At 49.9% G+C, this 20,435-nt stretch overlaps 1 protein-coding gene across 5 annotated transcripts in view; it reads right to left on the bottom strand.

Annotated features, from left to right (window-relative positions):
* Window positions 1-7,084: 7,084 nt before the first annotated feature.
* PIK3R5 (phosphoinositide-3-kinase regulatory subunit 5) overlaps window positions 7,085-20,435 on the bottom strand; it is a 57,818-nt gene continuing 44,467 nt past the window's right edge. For 4 of the 5 annotated variants that reach the window (XM_026861227.1, XM_026861226.1, XM_026861228.1 and 1 more), the window contains 13 exons: window positions 20,160-20,334; window positions 19,607-19,760; window positions 19,068-19,151; window positions 17,145-17,901; window positions 16,892-17,045; window positions 16,589-16,714; window positions 16,348-16,473; window positions 15,488-15,581; window positions 14,159-14,235; window positions 12,805-12,898; window positions 11,265-11,347; window positions 10,951-11,063; window positions 7,085-9,909 (listed from right to left, as the gene is read on the bottom strand). In XM_026861227.1, the coding sequence (XP_026717028.1) occupies window positions 9,768-9,909; window positions 10,951-11,063; window positions 11,265-11,347; window positions 12,805-12,898; window positions 14,159-14,235; window positions 15,488-15,581; window positions 16,348-16,473; window positions 16,589-16,714; window positions 16,892-17,045; window positions 17,145-17,901; window positions 19,068-19,151; window positions 19,607-19,760; window positions 20,160-20,334 (2,179 nt within the window). In that variant the 3' untranslated portion in view covers window positions 7,085-9,767. The remainder of the gene's footprint in view (window positions 9,910-10,950; window positions 11,064-11,264; window positions 11,348-12,804; window positions 12,899-14,158; window positions 14,236-15,487; window positions 15,582-16,347; window positions 16,474-16,588; window positions 16,715-16,891; window positions 17,046-17,144; window positions 17,902-19,067; window positions 19,152-19,606; window positions 19,761-20,159; window positions 20,335-20,435) is intronic. The other variant, XM_026861229.1, reaches the window with a different exon arrangement.

A 20,435-nucleotide genomic window follows, 5' to 3' on the forward strand; every position in this document is an offset into this window, starting at 1 on the left:
GCCTGACTTGTGACACCCAGGTTGGGTACAACAGCTCACAGCCAGCTTGTGACCCCCAGCATCACCACAGCTTTTCCAGCAGAGCTGCCACCTCCCCAGCTGCTCCCCGGCCCCCACCATGGAGCTGCCACTCCTGCTTGTTGTCCCTGATGAACAGCAACCCCTGGAGAGGTAAAAAAAAATCATGACAAGTGAAGCTTAAAAATTCCCCGGAGAAAAAACAGAATTTGGGAGGAATAGCTAAGGCATCTCTTCCTAGCACCCTACAATGTGATGATTGTGCCTTTACTCTTAAGTTATTTTCCCTGTATTTTCAGTCCACTCCATCTGCTGGCAGCCGAAATCCCTCTTCCCCTTGACTGTGGGAACACCCTAGCTGTCCTGGCGAGAGGAGATGAGGCAGCTCCTCCAGGGCGTCTCCGTGGGGTGAGGAAGCACCAAGCCCCGATGTGTGTGGGGCTGGCTGCAGCGGCGGTGCCGCGGGTGCAGGCGTCTCTGCCCCGAGCACCCACGGGGCTAACGTGGCCCCCACCCACATCCCACCCCGGGGGAGGGATGAATGTGTGCCGGAGCAAAACCTTCACTGCTAGAGGTTTTTCACTGCCTGGCCGTGGGCTGTGGCTGCTCACAGAGCAAGGGGCTCCTTAGATTTCTCTTTTTTCTTTTCATATGTCTATTGAAACTTTACATAAAGAGCACATACCTGCTCTATGTGGCCATCATACGTTAACCACCCAACCACATCTATCTATATCGCATTACACATATATTTAATAATAAACAGCTCCACTGCTGCCAGGTGTAAGGAACAAAGTTTCACGTGCACATGGCCCCACACACATCAATACTTTTTTACCATAGAAAGTATGTGGAACAATTTTATATGCTAAAAATAAATGGCAGTGCGTCATTTATATTACAGCACATATATGTATATACATACACACAAGCCGAATATATATTTTGAACAAATGATTCATTGATAGATACGTAGAGATATGCAGGTAGACAGATAGATAGAGCTCTGTGTACTTCCTGGCAGATTATACACACAAGGGGTATTCAAAGGCTTCAAAATGACTAACAGACAACATAGTTCATGCAAACCCAAGTCCCACAGCTTGTGTATTTAGACACACTAGTCATACCAGAAGAGTTCAGAAAACATCTCTCACTATCTTAAAATATTTGTAAACCCATTCTAATAGAACATGAGAAACACAAAGATATCACAATCTCCTTTAGCCATGTTTTGCCATTATCTACACCCACTCTTGGTGCCCATCTCCACCAAGGGATCTCCAGGCTCCAGCTCAATATTCACATGGTTGCTGAGAGACACACCTAAGGGGGAGAGGGATGAAGGGCAGCACAGGATCAGACTGTTCCTCCGTCCTACCTTGGGCATGCTCCATGTCATGGGGGAAGGAGCCCCACTGCTCAACCTAGCCACCATAGCCAAGTGGGGGTGGGGGAAAGGGAACAAGGGGACCTGTAGCCCAGCCACCAGTCCTCAGCACACAGCCCACCAGGCTCACCACTCCCTGCAATGGGGGTGGTTTGTCGTGAGCATCCCAGGGGCAGAGGACAGCATGGGAAGGCTGCTGGAGCACCTCGGCTTGGTCCCACAAAAACTGTCACAGGTGAATGAAGCAAGGACTCTTTACTGATGGCTTACAGGAAACTGAAGAGCAGAGGCAAGTTAAAAACCAGACACCTTCATCCTTGCTTACACCCAGCCCAGTGGGTGGCTTGTAACCCACCATTTCTCCTTACCAAAGTGTCTTTCCTTGGGCAATTTCCAATCAGGATAAATGCTGCTTCTGTTCTTCTTTCAGCAAGCAAGCAGAGAAAGCATCATAAACACCAGCATCCCCCCAGTTTTTTAAGCCTTCAACCCTCCCCCTCGTCCAGGCAGTCTTTGGGTTGCAGGGCTGGCGCAATTACTCTAACAGTCTTGGTTACACACAGGCTTGAGTCACATGTTAAAGTACAGATGACTCCTTAGGATGGGAAGAGGTTGGCTTCTAACTAAAGATTAGCACTTATTTCCTTTTACAACGGCTGTGAAGTTCAATAGAGGAGGAATCTCAGCTGTCACTCAATCTCACCGCCACTCAGATTGTTCGTGCTGGTTCCAGAGTGTCACATCTCGGAGGAGCCACACAACTCAGTCACCCAGTCCACAGCAGGAGGGAATTCAGATGATGGTCTAGAGCACACAGATATCAGATGTTGCCTGCACTCAGTCTCTTCTTTCATCCCTTGCCCAGTTTCTGGGAACTAGCTACAGAGCGCTTCATTCGCCAGCACAGCTGGAGCTACTCCATTGCTCCCTGTACCCAGTGCACCATTAAAACTAGCCATAAACCAGCAGCAAAAATCTCATCAAGCTTTAGGATTACAGTTCAGCTGGGTACCTGGAGAGGAAAACTCTCAGTGGGCTGAACTTCCTTCTAGGGACAAGAGCATCCTGTCCTCAAGTGGTTTAGCCTGCACAACAGTTGACAGTAACTCAACACAAAACTATTGGAAAAAAAACATGCACTGTTGCACGGGTAAAGTACTGAAGATTCAGAGTTTCATTTTTCCATGCAAGTCAGACAGACAGACAGACAGAGGGCAGCACTGTTGTGACCCACTCCTGGGAGGTGTGAGAGAGCCTGCCATCAGCAAAGGTCTCTCAGCAGACCAGAGTGTGGAGGACCCAGGTCCTGGCTATCCTGACAGATCCTCCCCACATTTCTAGTTCCAAGGGCAACATTTCAGCCTGCGGTTCGTAGGTGTCTCCTAGAAAGTCCCTGCAATCTTCAGTGCACAGGCAAGGTGGACTGAGCCAACCTACATCTCATCACCACTGAGAATGTTTGCATGCTCTCCCTGGTCCCAGACACACCAAGTCTGGACCTTTTCATGTGCCATTTATCTTCCTAAGCCAGTGGGAGACTGACTCAACACGAAGTGAATTGCTTCGGCCACAGAGTGATCAGGCTGGAGACCTGATGCAAGAGGGGACATGGCCAGAAGCAGGACTGGTCCTTGTGAGGACAGAGCTTTTGACTGGCTGAGCTACCCTGCTTGAGGTCCCTCCTGCAGATGAAAACACCAGCTAAATGCACTGCGTAACACTGGCTTATTGCTGTCCAGAAAGTTTTATGCAGTCAAACCCAAGTCTTGGTTATCCTAGAGATGGATAAACACCACAAAATATTTTTCATGATTGCTTTGATTTGGATTTCAGTTTTTAGATGCATTTGCTCTGGCCACAAGGCTTTAGCCTTTGCATTTCTTTGTGTGAGCGCTGCAGGGGAGGTGCCTGCAGCAGGGAGAGGGGATTACAAGGGCACAGTCGTGAATATTGGAAGGAGGCAAGTTTGGGATTGGCGCAGAAAAGCCCAGCCCATTCCTCACACACTCAGCTGTCCGCACCAGCTGGCACAGGCACGGGGCTATTAGACATGTGCTGCATCTAAACACACCGATAATTATGCAACTTCGCATCGATAGCACACCATTACTGTTCTGGAGTGAATTTTCCCTGCTAGGAAAACTCTGTTCCTCATGCAGGCACCGGAAGCCTTGTTAACTTTTAATTGATCATTGATTAGCACAAGTAAGATAAGGACAGTGGAGCAAAGGCATTGCCAGGAGACAAACAGCCACCTGCAGCCTAGAAACGTTTCATGTCCAGTTTTGCTCTTGTTAGTCCTGAGCAAAGGTCAGACCCAAGACAAAGAGGGAGTCAGATGCCCTTTTCTGTCAGGGGCACTGGCCAAAATCCTCAAGAAATTAGCGAATTTCACAGAAATTTCCTACCTCTTCTACTTTACAACTACCTGTAAAGAGCAGCTAAATCATGCACATGGGAAACAGCCTGATCTACCAGCCCAGAAACCTGCACCCACAAGAGGCGACTAGGGCAGGGCATTTGTCAGAAGACATTCCCTGTATTTTCTTCTACTTCTTCCTTTTCTTCTGAAAGTGCCGGATTATTGATGGGTCTCTCGATAAACCCCTCTGGGTCAGGGGGATCCTGTCCCTTGCAGAGGGGCGAATTTGGCCATGGTGCCGTGGCTCGGTTAGCCTGTCACCAAGCCGCAGGCAGGAAGCCAAGCTCAAGGCTCACTGCCAGCAGGACCTGAGCCCTCCTCAGGTACTTCTGCTTCATCTGAAGGTAATCTGAGATGCAGCGAGGGGAACAGACAGGCAGCAGGCAGACAGAAAGGAGGGGATGGTGCTTGTGGGGCTGTGGCCTCTAACCGAGGAGACACCCTGGGCACAGTCACCCTAATCCTGTAATGGTATGCAGGAACTGAGAGCTGCCGGGAAGCCTGACTCCACTCTGCTATTTCTTCCTAGAGCTTAGAGAGCAGATGAGCACCTTTGAAATACCTCCTTGTAAGAGATCTTCTGGAAACAGCCCAGTTCTGGTCCCATGACCCAATTCCCCAGGTCCTTGTGGGCTTCCACACCCCGCGTTGTCCCCCAGCTGCAGGGTGCCTAGAAATGCCACCCACGAAACTTAATGTTCGTCTATGAGGAAACAAAATTACAAGAGGAAGGTTTGTCCAGAAATTCTGACAACTAGTTGAGCACAAGGGAGGTGCCATGCTGCCCCAGCCTGTGGGCAGGTCCCTACACCCAGGTGAAGTGCCCCATCGCCAGCCAAATGCTTGGGATATTTTTGTCCCAGCACACCAAGCTCGGGTGCAGGTTCCAGCTTTCTCCAGGCAGCTGTCCTGATCCTGGGCCTGGCAGACCTCTGCTCACCTCTGGTAAACAACTTTTTTCCCCAACATGACAGTACAGCTAAAGAAAAATCAGCCTGAACAAATACCACATTTAGGAGTGAACTGTTTTTCCCCTCACCCAGCATGCTTCAGGATAGAACTGCCATTGTCAGAGCACTGGCCATGTACCTCAGCAGTGTCTCCCTTCAGACAACCTGATGATGACCTACACAGGCCATTTGATTGCCCCACCTGACAGATAAAGCGGGCACCTGTGTTTTCTAATTTTCAGGGAGTACCTTCACCCCTGCAACCGTGGATCCAGGAAAAGCCATCTCATTCCTGCATACCGATGCTAATTCATTCTGAATTTCTAACTAGCCACCAGGTCGGGAATGGCCACTCAGGGACCCCTTCTCTGCATGAGCACTGGCTCATGTTGTTCTCCACCTCATGCACTAGAACATATCCATCCCTGAATTTATTCAAATGTTGCCTGGACCCTGAGAAACCTGACTGATGTTGTCTGCATACATTAAGCTCTTTGCTTTCTTCCAGCACTGAGCCGTGGTGGCTCTGGGGTGGCAGACATGGCACACTGGTACCTGGCACAAGCATCCACACCAAGGTGGCTCCTCGTGGAGCTGGCAGGAAGCCGTGGGGATCACAGCAGTAAAGATGAGGAGCACCTATGCACAAAGTACTGGAGAAGAGCAGAGGATGAAGGGTCACCACCGATGATGAGTGGTGAGAAGCCGCCCCACAGTGTATTCCCACACCTCCGTGTCCCACCTCATCAGCAGTGCAGCATCTCCCACTCCAGCTGTGCCACGTCCAGCAGCTTCAGCAGAGGTGGCTGTGGGATGACAGCCCCTGCCAGAGCAGGGGACCCTCTGAAACTGCCACTGCACCTTAATGAATTAGCACATGCCAAACACCCAGTGGCAGTTTAAAATTTACCGATTTTTTTTTTGTATAACCCATCTCATTCCAGAAGCCAATGTAAATGGTGTTCCCAGCCTGAAACACCAAACACACTTTATCCACTGTCTCCTCATCCTTCAGACACACGTGCCACAGACCAGCTCAGCTTTGATGCTGAGAGTTGCAAAAAGCTCCATCGAGCTGATTTGACCATATCTGTATGAGGCAAAACTAAGTTTTTTAAATAATCTAGCCTTAACCCAAGCCTTGCTTATTTTATCAGCAGCTGTTTGCTAAAATCTTTTGTTCTTACAAGAACAAAACCCTCAGCTATGCAGCACTTCAGACTTGAGCCCTGTTACTAAACTTTTCGTCATGCACGTTTTTAGAACAAAGTACTTACTTTCTGCTTCAGATTTAAGCATGTGTGTTTCTCTTTCCACTTTTCTTTTTAAAAAGAAAAGGACAGGGAAAGGGGATTTGTGGTTTAGAGGGGTTTTTGTTGTTGTGAACAAACAAAAGCAGATTATCATTCCATCTTGGAAAATAAAGTATTTTTCTTACTTGCCTTTTCAAAAGACGCTTTTCTTTTTATTTAAACAACACCTTTTGTTATTCTCTAATCAGAGTGAAAAAATGTGATAGCTAATACATAACAAAGTGCTGATTAACAAAAGTTATTCTAATCTGTTTTTGGGCTCGTCTGAGCTGAACTGACTTTTCCCACGTTGTTTATTTAATTACGACACATTGGCCCTCACACCTACCAACTATTGCCTTGAGTATCCACAGGAAGAGAAGGCAACACTTGAGACAGTTAAACATTTACAAGTGTCATTTCATATTTCAGAGTACTTTCAGTAGCAACAGCTCTATCTGCAAATCCCGCATCCCCAATGATGCAGAAATTTCCAAGTCAGAAATATCCCAATATCCAGCTGCTGGGCAAAATCCTGCTGACTCGGAGCAGTCACCCTCGTCCCAGGGCTCTGCTTGACCATGGCCCCAGGAGCTGCCATGCACCCAGCTCCCAACGTGACTCGTATTTCTCTGCAAAGCAACACAGCAAAGGTCAAGGAGCCTCCTGGAAGGGAAGGGCATACACAGATCTCACCTTGCACACACAAGCTCCACTAGTTTCTTTTTTCCTTAATCCAGCATGAAACCAGTTTTGGATACAACATCAAAACCTGCTTTTTACTCACAGAGCAGAAACAGCTCACTGACCCCTGCAGGTCTCCATGTCATGCCCCCTGGGACCAAGCTCATGAAAATGATGACTTTATGAGCCTTTTCCTGCTCTCAGGTCAGCTACTCTGCAGAGGACCCGGGTGCTTCCTGCTCTCCTTGTGGAGATATGGAGCCTCCTCCTGTGCCTCCCACCTGCTCAGGAATTACTTGACTCAAATGCTGTACTTCTACTTGAAATAAATCAACGTTTAATATTTTACAATTACTTTAAAAGTTCTTTGAATGGTATTTTACAGATCAGCACAGACATTACACAGGTTTGGTGAGGCTGCACATATGTACAAAGATGACCTGAAAGAACCTCTGACTTTTTCATTTCCAGAAAGCATCAGAGGTCAAAACCTTATCCAGGATTATGAGTCCCTAGAGTTTGTGCTTGTTTTTCTCTCTGAGATGGAAATTCTCTTCTCTGGTATTTCTGTAGGGCCAGCTGAAACCAAAGAGGTTTACATCATTAACAGCGGCAGGGATATATTTAGCCACGGATATCAAGATCACAAACAGCAATGTTTTGACAGGATAAGGTGCTATTTTAAAGTATTCAACAAAAAAAACAGCTGTCAAATTTCAGCCCCATTTGAGAAGACACACATAAACCCGTTTGGGAAATGAAAAGTCATTGGGAAAACTTTTTCCAAGTGCACGGAAAATGCTATTAAAATCTGTTTCTGATCCCTTGAGCCCACGGGACTTAAGATCCCGATGTGCAGAAATGCACAGCAGCAACCTCAGCATACACTCCCACAGGCACCCTGTGAGAGGAGACAGCCCACCATGACCTGGCAGTGTCTTGGTGTCCCTGCCAAGTCCATGCTGTGAGCAAGGGATAGACACTGCTTCATGCATGTAGGAAGAGATGTGTGCTCCTGGAGTCAGTGTGTGGCCGGGGAAGGTGGGTCCTTGCCAGGAGTCCAAGCCGGCTTTGCACCATGGTAGAGCCAGAGCGCCTGCTTATGTTCAAGTGATGTGTCGCCCCACATGAGGGTGTTTTCTTGGAGTCCACAAAGCAACACCATCCTTGGGATGGTTTATTCAAGTAGAAGGATGAAGCACAGAGGCCTCGGGAGCATGTTCATGTCATTCTTGCTCATCTCTGGCCACTGGCAGAAGCTGCATCCAGAGGTGCTGAGGACACTGAAGAGCCAGCCAGCACCTTCTTAATCCAAGATGTTCACCACTGCACCTAGACCAAGCTGTCCCCAAACAGAGGTAGTGGGAACAGAAAGCAGGTCCAGCAGCCAGCAGGGCCAGGATCAGTTGACAGTACAGGAGGGATCCCCTAAACACTTCCAGGAGGGGTGTGGAGGAATCTGGCAGACAAACCTGACCCACACTCCTCTGAGACAACTGAACCTTTTCCCAGGTTTAACATCAAATGACACTGCTGCTGTGCCACTAACCCTTGAGGACAGAGCCCAGCCTTGTTCTAACTAGTGCTAAGAGCTGACCGGGTCCTGTTTTCTGGAGGATCAAGGGACCCACACTGTACTGATCACACAGTGGCCGAGCCCTGAAGCCCCCCAGCAGTATCCAGGGTCCCTTTCAGATGTTTCCAGGGAGCACATGTCCTCGGCATTAAAATCCTGTTAGCCTGCAGCAGGCATCATGCTCTTCTGCCTGTTTTATCATTAGTGCAATCACCAAAAACTACAGAAAAAGAGCTTGAGGGCTCTGAAACCAGGCAAGGATTCCAGTCTCATTTTTTTTCTCATGGGGTCAGAATACCTCTAAATGCCCCCAAATATTGCACCTTTCTGTACACACAGCCTTGCAGAGAGAAGGAAGAGGGCAGAAAGCCTCTTTTCAGGGGAATGGGGGATCTCAAATCCTATTGTTTCTTCCAAGTGTCACTAGTGTTTTTGGTGCTGGGTCCTTCTCTAGCAGAGCTGCCTCTTCAGGTGAGCTTAAGGCAATCACAGCAGTTTCCCTAGTACCTCCCCTCCCTACTAAGAGTGTGAGCATGGTTCATGCCGTATTTCAAGCAACTACTGAGGATTCAGCCTATGGGATGTCTCTAGTGTACAGTGCTGTGGAGCAGGACACAAGAACATGGGCTGAACAGGGAGTACATCTCAAGGGTGAGCTCTGAAATTCTGCATAAATTGGAAGTTCATCTCCTGCATGTCCTGGACTTACAGAAAACGCACGCATACGTGACAAGCTGTCCAGGCCCTGGTATGGCCTATTGCACTTGATTCACTGGAACACAAGCAGCAGTCTACAACCCATGCTGGGGTCTTTCTGGACCTCAGCTGGGTTGCTCTGCTCTGCACTGTTTCTCTACAAGACACCCAACTTTCATAATTTAAATAAAACCTTGAGAGTCTGTCCCCATCCCCAGAGAAGTGTCCTGAGGATCCTCAGCCTGTTATGGGTGAAATGCCATGAAGACATCAGCTGGGCGATCTGCAGCTCCGCATGCATTGGAAACCACCTATCCCCACTCAGCCAAGGACAGTCGTTTTCCAAAACGTGCCCCCATGAGCTCCCTCCAGATCACACTGGCCTTGCAGTCCCTGTCAGATACAGCCACAGCGCCTTTTGCTGGCAGGAAAGTATTACTGTCCTTGCCTCGCCCTCTCAATCCTGGTGTTGGCAGTCTGCTGAACCAGACGAAGATCTCAAGGAAACATCTTTCCTCCTGTTTCTGAGGAACCCTGAGAGATACCAGAGCACACCACCAATGTTCCCATTTCCCAAGGATGGGCTAAGCCCAGACCAGGAGCAGCTCAGCCATTATGCTAACGATCTGGCTGCAGGATGTCTTGGACAAGAACAGCTGGGTCTCCAGCCCAAAGGAGGAAAGTGTGAGCCTATGTCGGTGTTGGATTAGAGTCTGGTCTGAAAGGACACGGGGTTCTTCTACAGCAGTGCTCCACTGAAGGTGGCAATGGGTAAACACAGGAGAGAATGAAACTCAGAGGGGTCCTGGGGAAGCAAAGAGGACCTTCTCAGTGCAAAGAGATCACTGTCCCTGGGTTTGTAGCACACAGAGATCTCACACCTGCAGGGGAACAAAAAGAAGTCAGGATATAAGTAAGGTGTGTTGCTGAGAATCACAGTCCTCAGGTGCAGCAGAAATATCTGCAAACAAACAGGAATCAGTGCAGTCTTAATAGGAGTGGAGTTTAAGTGCTGAGAGTTCAGGTCTTTAAGCTGGCTCAGGCCAGGACCTAGAGCAGAGCATCCATAAAGATTAATTTCTGAAACTCATTAGGGAAAACTAGAGCATTTGCATCCCCCAAATTTTCAGGAGAGGGAAGCAGCCCCTCTTCCATTTCTGCATTGAACTCTCCCACTAGCCTCAAGTTGTACAACACACAAGTTAAATAAAAACACTTCTCTTGGGGGTTATAAGATCCAAAATCTTTTTCCATTGGAAGTAGCATAACCTTGCAGAGTTGTTCTCTCTCTGAAGGAGAAATTACAATGCTTGGACATTTTTAAGACCCACAGATCAATTGGTTTGATCTCTTTGTGCTCACGGAAGTATGTTGTCTATAGTGAATTTTCAAATTGCATCACCTGGGGAGCCAGCTGGGTGTAATGGGGACACGACTGGTGGATGAACAGTCAAATGAACAATTCTTGCTCTACCCCAGTCTCTCCCATGAAGATCAGGGGGTCCTTCTGCAATGGGTATGCCAAAGGTGATGGAGAACCCTAACGAGGTTTAGGAGGTGAGGGCTCTGCTCTAATGCCCAGTGCTCTTCAAACACCTCATTTATGTTGCACAGCTTTCTGCAATAGGTCTTGCTGGAAGAACTGTCTTTACAGAGCTGAACAGTTGACTGGGGACCATCCTTTGGATTGTGGCAGTCAGGAAGGTAAACTACTGCTGGGACCTGAGCAGGACCATCCATCCCATGCTCAGCTGCATTCCAGAGCTGGGAGCTATGTTTCTCAGCTTGGACATTTGCACTGTGGAGCTCAGGACCTCATCCCTGCAGTGGCCACCCACACTTCATGCACAAGTCCTTACACACAGGATGCACCACCCAGGAGCGCTGACTGCAGCGGGCAGCTGCCACATTGCAGTTCCTACCTGGTTACACTCTGCAGGATCTTCTGCTCATCCTGGTCCAGGCACACGGCGAAGGAGGACTGGACACCGATAATCTGGACCTTGTCCACTTTTATCTGGGACACACTGATCTGCTGATAGAAAAAGAGTCTGAGTGAGGGAGCTGCCAGGCTCAGTGCCTCTCCCTGTGCAGGGGAGGACAGCAGGGGAGCTGGGCACCCCTAAGGCAGGCCTGATGGATCCCCCAAGGAGGTATTCTCCTGCCTGGCTTCCCTCACAGCTGAGTCAGGCCAACCTCCTGTTACCAAACGTTAAAGCACCGTGATTTGAGTTACCTGATTGAAACTTTTTTTGGATTTGGAGTTTTGCCTTTTGACCACCTCCGTCATGGTTAAGTTGAGACACTCTGTCTTTGAGGCTGTAACAAAAAGAAAACTGTTATCACTTGGGGCTTCTGGGTGGGCCACTGGTGGGAACCCAAGTGGTCCCTCTACCCCTCAAAGCAGCTCAGAGCCAGTGGCTCTCAGCCGGACCCCACTGTTGGGGGAAATGCAATACAGTTCTAGCTTTCCCTCCCTCATACTAACTCACATGGAATGAAAGCAATCAGAGACACAGAGGTAAACGTCCTCTGTAATTTCGAACTGCTTTCCAAAACATAGCAGAAAAAGACATTGAACTATCTTAGGACCTAACCAGGAGAAAAAAACATTGCCCCATCATCATGAGGAAATTCTAGCTCTCCCAGCATGGCCTTTCCTGCAGCCTACCTGGAGATGATTTTTCATGTCTGGAATTACAGTGACATCCTGTGGTCAAATTACTGAATGTGAAAATCAACAGAGACAAGGGGACAAGGTTTCTCTTGGAAGGAAGGAGATTCATGAAAAAGAAGTTTCTCTCTAGCATGGAGCTAAGGCCACCCCCTGAAGCAAACCCACAGCGCTGGCAGCAAAAGTGAAGCTCCTGAGCTAGCGCAGAAGCATCCCACAAAGTATAGAGGTGGTGAATTTTTTCCAGAGTTGTCTGAACAGCTTCATGAATGGGGCAGCAACAGGAGGGTCAGGAGGGATAGATAGAGGTTTAGGTTGAGTTCCACTGGGCATATAGGAGATATCTCCTATTTGGTAGATCACCCCCGTTTGCCCCTACTACTCCACCCACACCTGCCAGACACAAAGCACACAAAGAAAAAGAACTAAAAAATCCTCAGTTTACTCAGAACTGGATGTCTGATTGCCACAATAGCAGTTCTTAAGCAAGAATGAATGGGTATTGTTTCTAAATACAGACACAGGCTAAAAGTCTTGCTGCTTTTAAAAACTCAAAGCCTTATTAATACCCCATCAGATACCGGATTACAAAAAAAGACCATAAAGCAAAACCATGTGGCAGCCAGCTATCTCTGAGCTGCAAGAAGGAAACCAGGCTGAAGCACTGGCTGAGAGCCTGCTGAAAGCTGGCTGCAAGGCACAGCTGCTCTGGGTGGTAGGACAAGCACTCTCTCCCCTAGCCCTGCTTCATTTAACAACAGTTTTACCTGTCTTTCCTTACTAAACAAGTGTTCTGGATAGCACCACTCTCCAGGGATCATCCTGCTGTTTGAACCATCCCAGCCCCGTGCCTAACAGACATCCCATTTCCCCAGCTGGAAGCTTTAGGACAGTGGGACATCAAATGCCCTTCATCCCTGATGTGGTGCTAAGGACAACCAAGGACTACAGTATGCCCCAGGGAACACCAGGCACATCCAATGTATCTCCTGCATTCACACATCCCTCATTTGCTCCAGCTAGAACATCCACACTGTCCTCTAGGTCCACCACTCTCTTCCACTGTTCCCCATGCAAAGCCAGAAAGACCACCTCTACCCACCTAGTTCTTCATACTTCTTGCAGGCTTTGCTAAGGTTGACGGATGTGCAGACCTTCTCGACATCATTCCAGTGACTTCTTCCACTGATGGCTGTCTGCAGGGACCAAACGAAACATGTGAGATAGAATTACAGAATCAATCAGGTTGGAAAGGACCTTTAAGATCACGGAGTCCAACCGTAAACCCAAAATTGCCAAGTCCACCACTAAACCATGTCCCTAAGCACTATGTCTTTTGAGTCACCAGGGATGGTTACTCAACCACTTCCCTGAGCAGCCTGTTCCGATGTTTGATAACCCTTTCAGTAAAGAAAGTTTTCCTAATATCCAATCTAAACCTCCCCTGGCACAACTTGAAGCCATCTCCTCTTGTCCTATCATTTGTTACTTGGGAGAAGAGACTGACCCCCACCTCACTACAAGCTCCTGTCAGGGAGTTGCAGAGGGCAAGGAGGTCTCCCCTCAGCCTCCTCTTCTCCAGACTGAACCCCTCCAGTTCCCCCAGCCGCTCCCCAGCAGACCTGTGCTCCAGACCCTGCCCCAGCTCCGTTGCCCTTCTCTGGCCACGCTCGAGTCATTCAATGGCCTTTTTGGGGTGAGGGGCCCAAAACTGAACCCACTTATTGAGGTGTGGCCTCGCCAGTGCCGAGCACAGGGCTCAGATCCCTTCCCTGTCCCTGCTGGCCACGCCAGTGCTGATACAATTCAGGATGCTACCGGCCTTGGCCACCTGGGCACACTGCTGGCCCATATTCAGCAGGCTGTCGATCAGCACCCCCCAGGTCCTTTTCCATCAGGCAGCTTTCCAGCTACTCTTCCCCAAGTGTCTAGCACAGGGTTGTTGTGACCCAAGTATAGATGCCACACTCCAGGTTGATGCTGCCCTACCGCCCGCCCCTAACCATTTGTCTGGGCTAGCTCAGATCTGGATTTACCTGGCGCTGCACAATCAAAGTTTGAGTAGGCATTAAAATTCATTTATCCTTGGATTTACAAAAAATTTTACAGGCTTAACACTAAACAACTACAAAGGAAGCAACAAAACAGGAGGTCAGCTGTGATCAGCAGAAGATCACCCCCTGGAAGGAAAGTCCACCAGTGTAAAGTGGCACCGAGTACACATCCAGTCTATGGAAACTGGCTGCACATTTCCTGTTCTACTGGGATGAACAGGAGTGTAAAGCCACTCCCAGTTAGCCAGTAAGTAGACAATTAGCTTGAGTCTGGCTCATCTGGCCTCCTCCAGTAGACGGTCAGAATTTCCCTCTCTCAGTCCCTAAGCTGAGAGACATGTCTGAGCAGCACTGAAGTGTTTTTTTGCCCCATTGGTCTTTGTGCAAGTCCCATGCACTCACCTTGCTGTAGGCTATCTGTAGTGTTAGTGGGATTGCTTCTCTGTCTCCATCTATGCCCAGCCTTTTGCTGCCTGGACCTGCACGAAACAAGGAGCAAATGTCACATGGTGGCCTTTTATCCCCATTCTTCAGCTGGCTACTGATACAACAGCACACTCAGTACCTATAGAAAGGGGGGGAAAAAATGGTTTGCTGAACACAGCTGTGGAGCAAAAAGGCAAAAAGGAAAGGTGGCTTAAAAGCTGCCAGAAAGCAATTAATCCAGTGCAGAACTTTCAACACAAAGCACAGCAAGCAGCTCTGCAAATCTGAAAGCGGTGCTGGCTAAGCCGGTACAGAGGGGTCAGAGCTCCAGGGAAAACACAAAGCAATAAAAGGCTGCATTGCTAACCCAGCTCCTGTTTTTCAGGGCATATTTCTTACCCACATTAAATTAGCCTTGAAATACTGTGCCCAACACTTAGTTTTTTTTTTCCTGGATAATTTTTTGCAGATGTTAAGTGGTATGCTGCCAGACAATCCCCCCCCCCCCCAAAAAAAAAAAAAAAAAAAAAAATCACGAGTTACTGGGAAGAGGTCTTGGCCAAGCCTGTATTTTGGGGGAACAGGGTGGTGACACTTCATATAGAAGATATTTTATAAGCTCTGTTTCGAAAAACAAGGCGAGATCACAGAAAAACAGTTGGTTAAAACAAATTAAGCAATGTGTTTAAATGCAGTATTATTGGTTGGCCATGAGATGTCTCTGAGAGCTGCACCGCACCAGACAGCACATTGTCCTTGGTACCCGGGAGGGAGCTGGAGACCACACTGCAGGCAGATGCTTCTGCTATTGCTTCTTCTCTCTAACAATTTTATAAATCCCTACCGTAAAAGCTCATGGACCTCCCTTGCAGGAAGGCTCCAAGCACATGCACAAACCTTGCTTTGCCCAATAAACTAAAGAGGAATTTTATAAATTACACTCCTGGACAAAGCACAGACAACAGAAATCAGCAAAAAGAAAAGATAAAGAGCTGCATTTGGCCAGGTGCTGGTAAGAAGAAGGAAATGGGCTTGAAGCTGTTTTATCACAAATATGTTTTAGAGTTAACAGTAGTAAAAGCACGAAGGCATTGTCATGGCTTCACTCCTGAAGAGGAATGCAAGAACTATGATACTTCACTTCCAAATCTGTGAAAAGATGTCTGGATCTTTGCTCATGATGCAGCCTGGGCTTAAAATGTCTTGCAGCCCATGCTCCCTGCAGCCCCTCTTTCCATTTGTCTCCCAGCCCAGAGGTTTGCAGACCTCCACTCCAAGGCTGTGGGCACAGAGGCAGCTACAGACCTGATGCCTTGATGGCCCGTGTGGCTGCTGAATGGCCCAGCTCGAGGGAATGAATGAAGACTTCAGTTGTCTTTTCTCCCCCGATGAAGGTGAGCTGCCAAGGGAAGAGTAAAGACGTGGTGGTGAGGAGATCCAGCCTGTGCCTGCCAACATTCATCCCTCTCCTTTCTAGAGGAAACAGGTCAGTTTAGGAAAATCCTTTCAACAACTGCCTGGGCTGACAGTTGCCTTTAGCTGTGCTTTAGGCTGTTTTAATAGAGCACCACCAAGTAAACCAATGCAAAAACATAATTTTTACTTAAAGAAAACTCCCCAGCCCACAGGAAAGAAACCCCATGATGAGTCTAACATCAGAGTCTGGCCATCACTTTGGGTGACACAAATCCCAGGAAGAGCAGCAACTCTGCTCACCACAGCCTCACTGCAGGCAGTCATGGGCCACCAAAGCAGTCACTGCAGCCATGCATTCAACTTCTCCACCACATCTGCCCCTGCATACAGCGAGGTATGGAAAATGGGCTTCATGGAGGGGCCTGGTTTGGAAAGCAGAGCACTGGAGAGTCTCCTAGTGATGTGAATAACCTGTCGGCACTGACAGCAGTCGCTTTGTGTTGTGGCGAAAGGTATTTGGATGGAAAACTGCTCGTGTGACTAAGGATTGTCTGGGCAGGACTGCCTGCTCTCAGTCCCTGAGCCAGGAGCATCAGCCAAAGCACCATGGGCACCCAGGCTCTGCCCTCACCAGCACATGGTGGCTGTGCCACACCCCCATTGCTTCACAGGCAGGTCTCAAGTTGGTGGCACAAGCAGAAGACCCCCCTTTCCCCCTCTCCAAGACGGGGCTGAGCCCCTTTGCCTACCTCTGTCTGGTAGAGCTGCAGCAGGACAGGGCGTGTGGCAAAGCGGCAATAGTACAGGATCATGTCTGCCAGGATGGGCAGCTGTTCCTGGGAGTCCTCCTGGGGCTCAGCCTCCGGCTTGGCAGACTGTTGGGAGAGAATAAGTCACAAGCCTGATGGGGTACACGGTACCCACAGCACAGCGTTCCCCTGTACCTCGGGGAAGGGGGACACCAAGCCCTACCAGCTGGCATGCGCATACCTGACACAGGACATCCATGGGCAGGTTCATCAGCCCAAGAATGTTGCGCTCGTACCATGGGTCCAACATGCCAATGTAGTGGGAGATGTCGTTGGTGCTGCTCTGCTTCCCAGCCAAGGTGGAATCCTGAAACCAGACACACAGGGGTCACTCTGGGGGTGCCCCCCAGGCCCGTCAACCCCTGCTTGGAGCTTGTGGAGGAGACACCAATGCTGCTCTCAGCCTGCCCGACGTGCACAGTGCTCTCAGGGCCAAGCAGAACACCAGTGGTACTGGAAGCCCCGCGGTGAGCAAGACACCTACCACCTGTGCTGAAGCCCGGAGCTGTGGGTCCCCCAGGGATGGGGAAGGATGCGTCAGTGGGGCTGATGGGGCCAAGCAGCTCCTCTTCACAGGGACGTAGAAAAACTGCAGCTTGAAGTACCTTGTCAGTGAGGGGCAGGTGCTCTCCTTGAGCCTAGGAGAAGGTGGGAGAGCGTTAGGTGAGCAAAGCCCTCCAGCCTGTCCCAGCAGGGCTGGGTACCTGCAGCCGGATTCCCTGCACTGCCCAGCTCACCTGAGGTTGCTGTAGGCTCGGGCCACTTTCCCTGATATGCGGTCAGAGCCAAAGACCACAACACGCAGTGTGGACACCTTGGCGTCCTCATCGTAGCTGAGGAAGGGCCGTCGGTGGAGGCTGAGGTGCTGCGGGGAGAGCAGGGCCGGCAGGCGCTGGCTCAGAACGTGCTGTGGCAGTGAGTGAGCACGCCGAGAGCGCGCCGGAATACGGTGCTTGGCCTGGGGGGTGCACAGGCTCTCAGCCCGGCGCAGGGGCAGCGAGAGCGAGCCCGTGTCCGGGCAGTCCTTCAGGTCCCTCCTCAAGACCAGCTGGCTTTTGCTCTTGAACAGTTTGTAGATCTTGTTAGTCAGCGTGTGTCTGTATCTGTGGTGGGTCTTCTCAGTCTTCAGCTCCGGCCTCCCCACCATGTCCAGGGAGCTCTCGTCACTGTCCTCCGCGTACCCACTGTCCATGCAGTCCTTCAGACTGGAGACAAACGACTTCAGGGACTTTCTGGAGACCACCGTCAGCTCCGAGATGGAGTCCTTGGAGGTGGTGAAGAGGGACACTCGTGAGGGCTTAGATCCCTCCTCTGACAGTGCTGAGTACACAGAGTCTTTGGAAATGGTACAGATGGGGGAAAGCAGCGAGTCCCGCTCAGGGGAACAGCCATCAGTTTCCACCTCCTCCTCCTCCTCTTCATCCTCCTCCTCATTCTCTGAGGCCATGGGCTCAGCAACACTGCACTCTTTGCTGAGGACATCATTGAGGATATCTGAAAGGCAAGCAGATGGAGATCATGTCTGGCACAGGCTCCAGCATAACCACTGGTAATGTGATGACCCCAGACAGCAACACTACTACAGCATGGCCAACATTCTCTTTGATCCTGTACGTTCTCAAACAAGGAGCTGAAAATCTCCTAATGAATGGTTTTTCATTTCCATAAGGCACTCAGATGAAATGCAAAACAAAAAGTATTTCTCTCTTTGAGGTCACATTCTGTTTGGGTTCTCGAAAGGCAACCACCAGTTGGGGTTTTGCTTCCTTCCTACACAGATTTCACAACATGCTTACATCCGATCTGGGTTTAACCAGAGGGCAGGAGGAAAGCAAGGCATTTGGCTATTCAAACCCCAAATTGCCCCACTGTGGGTACCCCCTGGCAAAGTGGGACTCACTGCAAATCCTAGGTCAGAGCTCTGGTCAAGCTTGTTGGGGCCAGCAGGCAATGAACACTAGACATTCACAGGAACAAAAAAGGTCTTCCAGGAATGGAGAAGCTGGAGAAACCAGCTCAGCAGAAGGGGAAGCCACTGCTTCCCCTGCAAAACTGCTGTGGCTGGGCCAAGAGCACGACAAAGGCACCCACTCCTTGGACATACCTGCTGCGGGTTGGGCAAGAGCTATCATGTCTGAGGGGGCTCAACTCCACAAAGCCCTGACATCTCAGCATGGTCAGGCTTTTCTAGCAACAATTATTTCCAGAACACAAGCAAGGTTTACTCCCTGCAAAGTAAACAAGGTCTCCATCCTACCAATACGTCCACGGACTCGGGCGCAAGGAACCTCTTCCAGCTTAATGCAAGGCACAACTCTGCCCAGGAGGTTAAGCCCTGAACAATTTGCCTCTGGCAGCACCTGTTTTGGGGCCACCAGTGTCCTGTGCTCACTGCTAGGTGAGGGCTTTGTTTGGGATCACAGCAGGCATCATGCTAAAGCTGGTGCCCACATCCTCTCCCACCTAGGGGACACTGGCATCCACTATGTTACCTCTCCCACCACCACCAATTTATTGGCTCTTTTCAAGCTACAGCTTGTGTCATGCACCTGGCTGCACGTGACAGCCCAGCCAAGATGAAACACCGCTCAGCCACCCCTGTGATGGGGAGCAGAGGACTGCGGTCTCGCCAGGAGGGATGGGGGACCCCCTCCACTTACCAAAGTTATCCTGATCCCAGCTGTAAGCGTAGCAGCGAGCAGCAGGGATGGGGATGGTGTGGATCTTGCGGGGCTGAGCCTCACCTGGGAAGAGAGGAGGGAGAGGAGTTAATTTGCAGGGACCCTCAGTACTGCTTCTGACAGCTCTCCTGGCCGGTGGGAGATGCCACCCACCCATGCACTTGTTTTGGACAGCCCAGGTCACACAGAGCACCTGTGCTGCTGTCCTTATCCCCACGAAGTCACACGCAATCAGGATAAGAGGACATTTTACAGCTCTAAGAGCCATCAGACATCACTGCTACCATCAGTTTCTTATTTAATGTTTTCACCTCATGCACAAAGGCTGGAGAATTTGTTGTTGTTTTAATGGAAGATGACAAACCATTTCTGGCTCCTCTCGTGGTTATGAAATAGGACCTGGGCTAGTGGGGTTTTTTTTGCTGTAGTTGTTGAAACTGCAAAACTGCTTGTTGCCGCTGCAGGGGCTGAGCCAGCAGAAAACCCTGGAGGAAAGAGGGGCAGGGGGGAGTTCTTACCCGCGATGACAGGAAGGGATGCGGCCCCAGCGATGTCCCGCAGCACAGTCTGCAGCCGCTCCCGGGCCAGGACAGGGTCACTGCTGGTGGCTGCAACCTCCTGCGCATCGGCAGCACTGGCGTAGATCTCCAAAAGCTCTTCCAACGTCTTGGACTGGGGGGAGCAGAGCCAAGGTGAGAGATTGAAGGGGTACCCCTGCAGATTTTTTGCCCCTCCCCTCCCAAACACCAATGCAGTGTCAAAGTGTTTTTCTGGTTAGATGAGCACTTCTGCTGCATTTAAAATGTGGGGGCACTTCCTCTTCCCACTTAGGGATGGAGAAAGCAGTAAAAGGGTGAAAGATGAGTGACCCAAACACACTTGACAAAACAGAAGCATATACCTCAGGACTAACCTGAGAAGGGAAAGACGGGTACTTTTCCTACAAGAAGTGTTATTAAAATATTTTTTCTTTAGTCAACCAAGTATTATTCTGGTCAGAAAATCCACCAGCCATGAAACTCCTCCCAGCATCATCATGACATCACCGAAGTCGAGGCCCTCTGAGCCTACCTTGAGGACGTGGCGCAGGCTGTCCAGGTCGCAGCGGGTGCCGAAGTTGGCCTGGTAGAGGTGCTCGAGGAGCATGACGAGTGTGGCATGCTGCGGGGGCTCGCTGGCGCTCAGCTTCTCAGCGATGGAGAGGAACTCGCTCTGCACCTCGGAGCGGTTGAGCAGCAGCACCGTCCTGGGGACAAGGGACGGCGGTCAGGCAGGGCAGCGGGGCTCGGATGCTGGTGGCACCAAAGCCCTTGGACAAATTCACACTAGATGGCAGCGTTCTCTCAC

Source organism: Athene cunicularia (assembly GCF_003259725.1).
Source record: "Athene cunicularia isolate RWA chromosome 18 unlocalized genomic scaffold, athCun1 chr18_part1, whole genome shotgun sequence".
NCBI classification, from domain to species: Eukaryota; Metazoa; Chordata; class Aves; order Strigiformes; family Strigidae; genus Athene; species Athene cunicularia.